At 31.1% G+C, this 12,645-nt stretch overlaps 1 protein-coding gene across 1 annotated transcript; it reads left to right on the forward strand.

Moving 5' to 3' along the window:
- Positions 1-861: 861 nt before the first annotated feature.
- Positions 862-1,874, forward strand: LOC124932543 (LOB domain-containing protein 40-like). Its single transcript, XM_047473194.1, has 2 exons — positions 862-1,084; positions 1,168-1,874. The coding sequence occupies exons 1-2, from the start codon at positions 895-897 to the stop codon at positions 1,857-1,859; spliced, it is 882 nt and encodes a 293-aa protein (XP_047329150.1). The 5' UTR covers positions 862-894; the 3' UTR covers positions 1,860-1,874.
- The last annotated feature ends 10,771 nt before the right edge of the window (positions 1,875-12,645 follow it).

Raw genomic sequence — 12,645 nt, forward strand, 5'->3', positions numbered from 1 at the left:
CTCTATATAGTCTTGTTCTTATTGTTTGAAATAAATTTAGGCTAACATAATACAATACTTAATTAGTAACATTTAATCTTTCTAAAATTATTTCTTTTTGAGTGAATTATTTTTTTCATGCAAAAATAATTTAAAATAATTTTGAATTTGAGTTGCTATATACAATAAATAGTAAAATAAATGTTATCATGAGATGAAGATTGGTTTATTTTTTCACTAAATAATATGGTTTCAATACTAAAATTTATTTTTCTAAAATAGTTATAAAAAATTTATTTATTTAGTAAAAATTAGGTGTAAATTCTTTATTTTATTTTTATAATAAACATAGTTATATTTGAATTAATTGAATAATCAAGTAATAATTTACCATCATTAATCAAAATATTAAAATATATTCTATCTTAAAAAATATATAATATTCTTATATATTTTTTAATACCATTTTTTTAATATAAGAATTAGTATAACCCAAACTTTATGACTTCATTTCATTTCAATTTAAAATTGAAGTTTTACATTTTATTTTTATATTTATAATTTTATGTAAAATTATAATAAAATACTTGCTTAACAAAATTGTAAAAAATAGAGAGAGCCCCCATAACTTTATAAAAAGGAGGAACAAAACATGGGAACTTCAATGCCATGTCAGCTTTCCATAAAAATGGAACTGTGGGAAGAAAACCAGACAGTTTTGGATTTCTAAAGGAAATCAAAACCACTGCGCCTGAAATCCACGTACCGAAACTCCCCCACCCCCCTCCCTCCCTTCCTTCCTTCCTTCTTTATTATATTATTCTTATTCTCTCTTCTCCCCCATTCCTCTCTCTCTCTCTCTCTCTCCCCCCGACAATCTAGCCATCAAATTTCTCTCTCTAAACATCTATCACCATGAGGGTCAGCTGTAATGGTTGCCGAGTCCTTCGCAAGGGCTGCACTGAAAATTGCTCCATCAGACCCTGTCTTCAATGGATCACCTCCCCTGAATCCCAATCCAACGCCACCCTTTTCCTCGCCAAGTTCTACGGCCGCGCCGGCCTTCAAAATCTCATCAATGCCGGCCCTCCTCATCTCCGCCCTGGTACGTGATCTATAACATCTGGGTCGGTGAAAAAAGGTTAAAAGAGTTCAAAAATGTTTAATCTTTTTTGTTTATTTATGCAGCAATCTTTAGATCTTTGTTATACGAGGCTTGTGGAAGAATAGTGAATCCGATTTACGGTTCAGCCGGTTTACTCTGTGCTGGGAATTGGCATCTATGTCACGCAGCTGTTGAGGCTGTTCTAAACGGTGCACCAATAACCCAAGTATCACCGGATTCCGATGAAGGTACGATAAGTCCCCCTCTAAAGGCCTGCGATATCCGTCATGTTTCCAAGGACGATGAATCTTCTGCGTCTCGTGAGCTTCATAAGGTGAAGACGAGTCGTAGCCGGTTCAAGAGAACCGGTTCGAAACAGAACAAGAAAGTTCCAGTTCTGGAAGTTGAGTCTGCCGTAGATGAAGCTGCACAAGTTATGTGGAGCTGGTCACATCAGAATCCGAACCCAGATCGGGATCGGTCCGGGAGTCATGACTCTGTCATGACTCATCGAGCTGAGCCACCGAGTCTAGATGGTGGAGACGTGGTTTCTATGGAGGCTTTACTGTCTCCGTCGAGAAATAGTGACGTTGAACTGGAGCTAACTTTAGGTTCGAAACCGAGCCTGAGTCTGAGCCTGAGCCCGAGCCTTAAAACGAAGGAATTTTCAAGAGTGACGCTAGAAGAGGAAGAAGATGAAGAAGAGAACCAATTGGAAAGTGACAGGTGTGAAGTTGAACTAGGCCTTAGATGTTCTCCGGCCGGTGTTAGTTAATAAATAATACCTAGGGTTGATGGGCTTTTTACTAGGCCCATTAAGAACGACAAAGAGTGGGGACATGTTTTGTATACATGAGAAAAGTGGAATAGACAGGTGGGCCGTATAGAGCAGTTTCTTGGTTTAAAGAAAATTTTAATTTGACTTTTGCCAATTTTTTTATTTTATTTTATTTGTTTGAGAAATAAATTTAGTAATTTTCTGGGGAGTTTATGCAGACTTACAAAACAATGCTCTCAAATTTATGTCAAATAGTAAGAGTTTATTTTTGTAAGAATTAAAATAGAATTAAGTAATTTAAAAATTATTAACTAATCAAATATTCACCTAATCTATTATAGTAAAAAATATTTATAATTTCATTCAAAAAATAATTGTAAATTAAAATTATTGAGTAAAAAATTATTCAAAGATATTATTTATTAATTTTTCTTAGTTCATTTATCTGAAATAATGTGTATTAAAATCATGGAATAAAGTTTTATTAAAAATAATATTAGTTGTTAAATTTTATTTATTTGAATGAGTGATAACTTGCTCCGTGTAGATAAAAAATTATTTTATATTTATAAAACTATAAAATTAAGATAATTTGTAAACTTGTAAAATGATGAAATTGAAAATCATACCAATTTAATTAGGTTTATTGGTGAAAAAGGGGTAAAAAACGAGAGTAAAAGCTATCGGTTTTGACCGTATAACTTTCGGTATAAACCCAATATCGAAAATATAGGTAACTCTCGTCATTTCTCGGTATTGAATCTTTCGTTAAAAACAATTGGGCGTTTACCGAGAGATATCGTAAAATTTTCGGTTTAGATACCCGAAGGAAAAACCGAAAGTTTTCTAATTAATATTCGGTTTTTCTTCAAAGAGAAAAACCGAAAGTTAATAGGAAAACTTTTGGTTTTATTTCAAAAGGAAAAACCGATAATTTTTAGAAAGCTTTCGATTTAGATACCCAAGAGAAAAACCGAAAGTTAATTGGAAAACTTTCGGTTTTTCTCTTTGAAGAAAAACCAAAAGTTAATTGGAAAACTTTCGGCCTTTTCATTTGAAAAAAACCGAAAGTTTTCCAATTAACTTTCGGTTTTTCTCTTGGATATCTAAACTGAAAGCTTTCCAAAAACTATCGGTTTTTCCTTTTGAAATAAAACAAAGAGAATATGAAGAACTCTCGGTTTTTCCTTTTCAAGAAAAACCGAAAGATTCCATTTAACTTTCGATTTTTCCCTACAAAATTTACAAAATAGCCCGATTGTTTTGTGCTCAACCGAAACCTGTTCAGCCAAACCGATATCAATTCATAAAGCAAATGATCTTTCCAAAATTCTCAATCAAACCAATCATCCAAACAACATGTTTTACATTAAAATTAAAACGTATTCAATCAATTATACAGTCGAAACATACTAGAACTAGCTGATGGGAGGAGGAGGGGGTGGTTGATACTGCCTCATAAACATTTCAAAACTCTCTAATCTTTCATTCATTTCTAACATTTCCTTCTCATGTTTTGCACTTTCCCTATCCATTCTTGAAATCAATTCTACCTTTTCCGCTTGTATTTCATTAATTGTTCGCATTCTTTCTTCATCCCTCTTCTCCAATTCCTCCAGTTTCAACGCCATTCTTTTACTCTCTTCATACAATCGCTCATTGGTTCGTTGTGAACTGTTTCCACTTCAAAGATTCTTACGAAAGTGTGTGGGTCGGACGCTTGATCCCATACCGAACACTCCCTCGTGTTTTTATTATCCGAACACCCTCTCCGTCAATTCAAAATCAGATATTTCCGATTCGTTACTAAGAACTTCCTCCATCTCAACCTGCACATTTGAAATAAATTATCATTTTTATAATAAAAAACTAGCTATATTCAATTAACTTACAATTTTCTCTTGCACGCGTTTGTCCGGGACAGGGGTTTGGTTTTCTTTTGTCGGTTTTGGGGTACGGGTCCTCTTGAATAATTCAATGACTGAGGGAGCCCGTCCCATTTCAAGCGCCTATTGAAATAAATGATTTATAAAATTAATAACAATATTTATAATGAAGTTATTATAAATAATGTACATACCAATTTTTTCTCCACTTGAGCAAACTGTCTACTTCTAGTATGATGTGGGAATTTGAGCTTATTTCTGTTGACAACAATTGTTCGACTGTTTTGCTGTATTTGAAATAAAAAATGAAGTTAGAATAATTAATATAAGATTTTATAATTTATAAAACCGTACCTTAAATTTTTCCGTGAAGTAATGATTGCGACACACAAACTCCCAATCATCTCGATCGTACTCTGGTGGAGGATTGGCCAGTACCGCCGCCTTGTCTCCTTGATGGATGCGAATATAATCCTTGTTCAAATCCGAGTGTCATCTATCCCATATCTGTTTAACGTGTCCCAATCCGGTCATTCGATATTCATCAATAGAACCATTAGTAGACTCGAACGGATCCTGAAAATAAAAACATTCAAATGTTATAAAAAAATTATTGAATGATTAATGTATAATTAAGTAATGATTATTATCGTCATAGCAGTCCAAAGTGAATCCATTTGGTCAGTACTTAATGCCTTCCACTTCAGAAGACGGTGTGAGACGGTTGAGGGGTCCCGCACAACCGACCCCAAATGTCTAGACCACCTTGTTCTTCCCTCGTCAGCATCGTCGGGCCTCCCATCTACCGCTCTAAAAGTCAGAGAAATTTTTGTCCCCGCTGGCCTCTTAGATAACGCGATATTCTTGATCTTCCCCCGTCTATTGCGGGCAAAAGATTCTTCAAAATTATCAAATTCATAATTAGATATGTAAATCAATTCAAACAATAACTAAGTGTAAACAAGTTGCCTGTCGATGATGGGTCGAGAGTGGAATAATCCTCCTCGTCATCCTCCTCGTGAGCCTCCTCGTGATCCTCGTCGTCAGCCTCATTGTCACCCCCATATCAGCAAACGTACTCTTAACAAACTCTTTAGCCTCATCAGCATCAATATCCTCGACTGCTGGGGGAGCAATAGCTATCGGCTCCACAACAATAGGTGCTTGATTTCTAGAAGACAATTCTCGGAGCCTTAAGTTTTCTGATTGGGCAAGTAGGTTTTGGTAGTGCTTTCCCAATTTGCTGAGTGTTTTCCTCATAGTCTCCCAAGTTTCTTTACGACCTTCAGACATTCTTAATGCACCATTAATAAAAATGAGCGAATATTTGAAATAAAGTAGTAATAAGAATGAATATAAAGTAAAAAATATAAATTTACCTAATTAATTAATATGGACTATATATTTGTAAACCGCGATTTTATTTTTGTCACAATCTTCCAACCGGGTCGGGCTGACATATCAGGGGCATAGAATACTTGTTTTGCTTGACTCGCCAATATATACGGGTCTTGACTTTGAGTTTTAAAATTCGGTTTACATTTATACTTACGAAGCCATATTTATCCACTTTCACTCCTAGTTCCCCCGATTGTGTATCAAATCACTTACACTTGAATAAGACAACTCGTTTGTGAGAAAAGTATTGTACTTCGATTATATAAGTTAAAACTCCGTAGTATGACATAGTTTCAGACCCGTTGTACCCTTCAACAACCACCCCACTATTTTGAGTGGTCAAACCTTTGTCGTGTTTTTCTGTACAAAATTTGTATCCGTTTACTTTACACCAAACATACATAGACGAGTACATACTTGGACCTTCTCCTAAGATCTCGAGGTCTCTTGAGGACATGTATACATGCCAAACACTGTATGACTTTTCCCATTTGCAAATGGTTGAAACCCATCGCTTGATAAACCCAGTCTTACGTTTCGAGGTTCCGACGCGAAATCCTTATAATTTTCATCAAACGTTTTCCAAGTTAAGAAATCAGCGGGATGTCTCAACGTATCACTATCAACTCTTCCTTCCTTATGCCATCTCATCATTGCAGCCGTTTTTGAGGACATGTATAGTCTTTGAAGTCTTGGTATTAGAGGAAAATATCTCAACACCTTAGTTGGAATGAATTTCCCATTTTGCTTCTTTTGAACTGCCCCACTTGTTTGGTCGACTTTCCATCTTGAAAGACTGCAAACTCTGTAAGAATCTACATTTTTATCGTCCTTCCAAAATAGCATACAGTTGTTTTTACATGCGTCTATCTTCTCATACTTAATCCCGATATCAGTAATGAATTTTTTACTTTCGTAGTAGGAGTTTGGCAATTGAGCGTCAATCGGTAATATGTAATCTTTAAGTAGACGCAACAACATATCGAACGAAGAATTTGTCCATTGACAAACATTCTTTATGTGAAGTAGTTTTAGTAGTGCTGATGATTTCGTTATTCGAGCACCTTCATACAATGACCGTTTGCAATCATCAAGAAATTTATAAAATCTCTACGCATCTTCGACTGGTTCATGGTTTTTTAGGACATCATTAACGTTGAAAAACATATCGTTTATAAAATCGTGCATATAACGTTCTTCATTGACCTCTTCATTAACTGTATTATTCATCTCTGTACTCGGATCGTTGAATTTCGGCACGGCATCCTCCGACTGATCATCATCATCATCCAAGTCATCGACATCGTCATCGACATCATCATTAATCACGTGAGTAGTACGTCTCTTTTCTCCATGAAAATATCAGTACTCATAATGAACATTTATTCCATAAATGATGAGGTGAGTCTTCACATCGTCTATTTCCATAAACGGCGTGTTCAAGCATTTCACGCAAGGACATTTCACTATTTGTCGGGATGTACTCCTAACAGCAAACTTGAGGAATTTGTCAACACCTTCCTCGTAATATGAATGATCTCGACGTAAGGTCATCCAACTTTTATCGAGTACTTTCATCTTTCTAATAAAATAGAAAACAACCCGCATTATTATTTACTTAACTTTGTCTAAATTAATTAGGCTTACATAATTCTAACATAATCTCTACCTAATCTATCATTATCCAACCAAAATTCAACATAATCTAACATTATCCAAACATAATTCAACCAACAATTCTAACATATTCAAAATCAAATCTAACCTAAATCAAACTAAATATAACATAAATCAAACATAATCAAACCTAATTAAACATATTATAACCAACAATTCAAACATATTCATCAAATCTAATCAATAATTCAAACATATTCATCAAATCTAACCAACAATTCAAACAACCTAATATAAAACATATTACTTAATCTAACCAACAATTCAAACATATTCAAAATCATATCTAACCTAAATCTAACAAAATAATCAAACCAAATCTAACATAATCAAACCTAATCTAACCAACAATTCAAACATATTCATAAAATCTAACCAACAATTCTAACATATTCAAAATCAAATCTAACCTAAATCTAACCAAAACCCTAAATCAAACCAAATCTAACCTAAATCAAACCTCAATCAAACCACAATCAAACCACAATCAAACATTATCTAACATAATTCTAACCTAAAATTCAATTAACAAATATAGAACTGCTAATATCAAAACTTAATTAGACTAACCTAATTAAAAATTAAAAAACTAACCTTGTAGATCCGACGGTGGCTGGCGGTAGATCCGACGACGAGAAAGCAACGGTGGAGAAGAGCGGCGACGGCTTCAATCCGACGGTGGATAAGTGCGGCGACGACTTCAATCCTTAGGCGGCGACGGCTTGAAGGCGGAGGCAGGGTTCGTGCGGCGTCGTCGATCGATCGATTGGGCGGCTTCAATCCTTAGGCAGCGTTGTAGTCTTCGGGCGACGTCGTCTTCGGGCGGCGTCGTCTTCTATTGGGGCGAGAAAGTCGTCGTCTTCGGGCGGCGTAGGCGGGCGGAAGGAATCGCGGAGATAAGAAGAAATGGGAAGAGGAAGCAATCGAGGGAAAAAGAAAAGGGTTTTGTTTTTTTAATGAGGTCATTACCGAAAGTTTATTAAAGAACTTTTGGTTTTGATCAATTTTAATACCAAAAGTTTATATTATAACTCTCGGTTTTGTTTTTCATATTTCCGAGAGGTTAGGACATATCTCTCGGTGTTGATTTTTTAAATTCCGAGAGATGTGTCTATATCTCTCGGTTTTGATGATTATTTCTGAAAGTTATATCATTAACTTTCGGTTTTACTACTTGACAAATTATTAAATTAATTGGTTTCTCACTTTATAATAATCTTGAACAACATTAATTTAACAAATTTGATATCCTTAAAATATTACACAATCCATATGATCAAATATTACACACATTCATAGGATAATAAAACATAAACATTTATATACACTTCTCTATATAATAAAACACAATCATAAAAATTTTAACATTAAACACAATCTTAATTTTTAAAATACAATACACACTTGATTATATTAGTTATGAGTCTAGATTGGAAAGTAAAAAACCAATTAATTTAACAAATTATGAAGTGGTAATTCCGAAAGTTAATGGCATAACTTTCAGTTTTGATGGTTATTTCCGAAAGTTATACATAAAACTCTCGGAATTACCACTTCACAAATTGTTAAATTAATTGGTTCTTCACCTTCTAATAACTTTGAACAACATTAATTTAACACATTTGATAACCTTAAAATATTACACAATCTATATGATCAAACTTTATAAACATTCATATGATCATCAAACACAAACATACATATACACTTCTTTATATAATCTTTATATATAAACATTTTAACATTAAACACAATCTTAATTTTTAAAAATAACCCACACTTTATTAGATTAGTTAAGAGTCTAGATTAGTAGATGCAAAACAAATTAATTAAACAAATTATGAAGTGGTAAAACGGAAAGTTTTATATAAAACTTTCAGTTTTGATTAATATTTCCGAAAGTTATATATAAAACTCTCGATCCTGACCTTAAACATAATGTTTTTTAGGAGGGTCAAAAGAGGAAATTTTCAATAAAACTTTCGCAAATACCCCTTCCCAACACTTAGAAAAAAATTCAATTTTTTTTGGGAAGGGTCAAAAGCGAAAGTTTTATTGAAAACTTTCGCTTTTGACCATTCCCAACAATTAGAAAAAATTTCAATTTTTTTTGGGAAGGGTTAAAAGCGAAAGTTTTCGCTTTTGACCCTTCCTAACACTTAGAAAAAATTTCAATTCTTTTTGGGGAAGGGTCAAAAGCGAAAGTTTTCAATAAAACTTTCGCAAATACCCCTTACCAACACTTAAAAAACTTTTTAATTTTTTAGGAAGGGTCAAAAACTTTCGCTTTTGACCCTTCTCAACACTTAGAAAAATTTTCAATTTTTTTTGGGAAAGGGTCAAAAGCGAAAGTTTTATTGAAAATTTTCGCAAATACCCCTTCCCAACACTTAGAAAAAATTTCATTTTTTTAGGAAGGGTCAAAAGCGAAAGTTTTCAATAAAACTTTCGCTTTTGACCCTTCCCAACACTTAGAAAAATTTTCAATTTTTTTTAGGAAGGGTCAAAAGCAAAAGTTTTCAATAAAATTTTCTCTTTTGATCTTCCCAACACTTTGAAAAATTTACAATTTTTTGGGGAAGGGTCAAAAGCGAAAGTTTATTTGAAAACTTTCGCAAATACCCTGGGTCAAAAGCGAAAGTTTTTCAATAAACTTCGCAATTACCATATTTTTCCAATCAAACATGTTATATAATTTTCTAAAATAAAGGCAAAACCAATAAATAAAGGAAAAAAATTCATAAACCACATTAATAAACCAAAAGATAAAAATAGATCATTATTCAAAGTACACCAAATCTTACATCAGTTCGAACGAAAAAGATTACACATAATAAATTAAACACTAAAATCTACTAATTAGTAGATGAAGGGGGAGGGGGATGGTTGATTAAGTTTCTTAAAATAATCAACTTGTTGTTCGAGATTCTTTAGTTTTTGCTTCATTTTAGCATTATCCGCTTTCAGTTCAGTAACCAATTGACCTCTTTCCGCGTCCCTCAATCGAATTTGCTCCAATTCTAACAATATTTGTTTCGCCTCTTTCGCAAATTTTGATGCTGCTATCAAATTCTGGTATGGCCGGCACAGTTTCTCTAGTGTCCGCCGAATAATTTTCCATGAATCACTCATCCTAAATGAATTTCATATATATTAATCAAACAAAATAACCATAGTCCAAATCTAATATAACTTAAATCAAACACAATAACCAAAATATATCATACATTTAACCAAATCTAACAAAATCATATATATATATATATATATATATAACAAACAAAATATAATTAAACTAACATAACCTAAATCTAATCTAAACAATAACAAATCTAAATCAAACTACCAAACAAATAATCTAAACTAGCCTAAATCTAAATAATATAAAACTAACCGATAACAAATCTAAATCTAATAATTAACAAAAACAATATAAATCTAACTTGGATCGGCGACGCATGCGAGAAGAAGAAGGAGGAAAGCGGTGGAGGCGGAGGCGGTTGCGGCGCGGGCGGAAGAGAGAGAAAGGAGAAAGACGAATGAAAAAGAGAATGGTTAGGGTTTGTATTTATAAAGGTAGTTACCGAAGGTTTTCATATTACTTTCGGTTTTGATATTAGTCAAAACTGAAGGTTTATTGAAAAACCTTCGGAAATAACCATCACCAAACTTAGAATTATTTTTAATTGTTTTGTGATGAGTCAAAACCGAAGGTTTATTGGAAAACCTTTGCAATTAAGAATTTCAGAAAAGGTAAAACCGAAAGTTTTTTGAATAAGCTTCACAATTAATCATTCCCAAAATTAGAATTATTTTCCATTTTTTTGGGATGAGTCAAAACCGAAGGTTTATTGGGAAGCCTTCGTAATTAAAAAATTCAGGAAAGGTAAAACCGAAAGTTTTTTGAATAACCTTTGCAATTACACAATTTCCAACACTTAGAATTATTTTGATTTTTTAGGAAGGGAAAAACCGAAAGTTATGTGTATAACTTTGGGTAATAATTTGTAAATCCGAAGGTTTTACACGACTCTCAGAATATATTTTTAATACCGAAAGATTTGTTCCTCTCGGGATCAATTCCGAAGAATTTAGAAAACCTTCGGTAAAAACCATCGGTAAAGGTCGGTTTTTTTTACCAGTGGTTAAGAATATAACAAAACTTGAGTAATTAACTTAATTTAATAATATTGCTAGATAACCTTCTTTAGAATAGAGTATAAAATCATAAAAATTTATGTTAATATAGCTTAAGGGTAAATTTACTAGTTAACTTTGTTAAGTAATTTAAAAGTAAAACTGAAAATTAATATTTAAATATTAAACATTGAATTATTAGTATTTAATTATTCAAATATTTAGAGATAAAAGATAAATTTATAATTAATATTTTTTTAAACTTTAAGTACTAAATATTAGAATTAGTTTGATAATATTTAAAATTAATTATTTAAAATTAATATTAACAAAAATATATAAAGACTATTATATCTTTATATATTAATCATATTAGTTGTAAATTTAATTATATAATTTGATATATCAAATATTATATATTAAATTATTAATTTATAAATTTATTATTTGTTATACTTCTTATCTAAAATAGATTTTTATTTATTTTATTTTTTAGAATAATTTATTTAACTTTTTTTTTTATCATTTTTTAAAATAAATTTAATATTTTAATATATATATATATATATATATATATATATATTAAAAGAGGAAATGAATATTAGGTCGGAATGTGGGTTGACCCACTTATAAACTTAAAATGCTTAAAATAAAATTAAAAATACTATAAGTATGTTCGAACTCAGACCCTAACAAAAATAAGTACAACATTTTAACCAAGTTGATTGAGATGTGGTTTGCCGATGGATAATATGCCGATAATAATTGAAAGTGATTAAAAAATATGAATTAAATATTTGATTGACTAGAGTATAAAGTCACAATGCTAAATATCAATTGAGATTGATGCTTTGTTTTCTTAGGGATAATAGACGTGTTAAAGTGTGATTGATATGTGTTTTTGTCGAGAGATAAGAGGTCGGTAATAAAGAATCGTGATGTCATGAGATTAGAGGTCGATTGAGATTTGTAGTTGATTTTTCTGAAGAATACTAGGCATGTGAAACTATGATTGAAATTGAATTAACACATTTTTTTTATTTTAATAATAAATCTAAATAAATAAAATTAGTAATTCAAAATTTATTTAAAATAATCTTATAAATTTAATATCAATATTATAATAATAATAATTCATTCATATGTATGAACCTTACTAGTTAAAAAATAGAGATTAATTAATTAGGAAAGAAATTCACATAATTATTTAATTTTTATTTTAATAATAAATCTAAATAAATAAAATTAATAATTCAAAATTTATTTAAAAAAATAAAAAAATAAACCTTAATAGTATAATAATAATTTATATATATATATATATATATATATATATATATATATATATATATATATATATATATATATATATATATATAATAAACCTTAGTGAAAAAATTATTAAATTTTAAAAATAAAAATTTAATTTAAATATATTAAAATAATAAGAAATATTTTTAAAATACAAATAAACAAATATATATATATAAGTATTTTTTAATTGTTAGTCATATAAATTATATATACATACACAAAATTATAAATATAAATCAACAATCTTAAGTGATTTAGGTTGAAATATTAAAATTTGTGATGAAATTGGTGGGTGGATAAATGTCATTCACAAAATTAGAGGTCGATTGTGATGAATGGTTAAAATATGCAATGAAATTGGGGGTTGGGTA

This window comes from Impatiens glandulifera, chromosome 3 (assembly GCF_907164915.1).
Source record: "Impatiens glandulifera chromosome 3, dImpGla2.1, whole genome shotgun sequence".
NCBI classification, from domain to species: Eukaryota; Viridiplantae; Streptophyta; class Magnoliopsida; order Ericales; family Balsaminaceae; genus Impatiens; species Impatiens glandulifera.

Coding starts and splice junctions, on each gene's coding strand:
- LOC124932543 (XM_047473194.1), top strand. CDS start 895: ATGAGGGTCAGCTGTAATGGTTGCCGAGTCCTTCGCAAGGGCTGCACT. Junction 1,085..1,167: donor CCCTCCTCATCTCCGCCCTG/GTACGTGATCTA, acceptor TTATTTATGCAG/CAATCTTTAGATCTTTGTTA.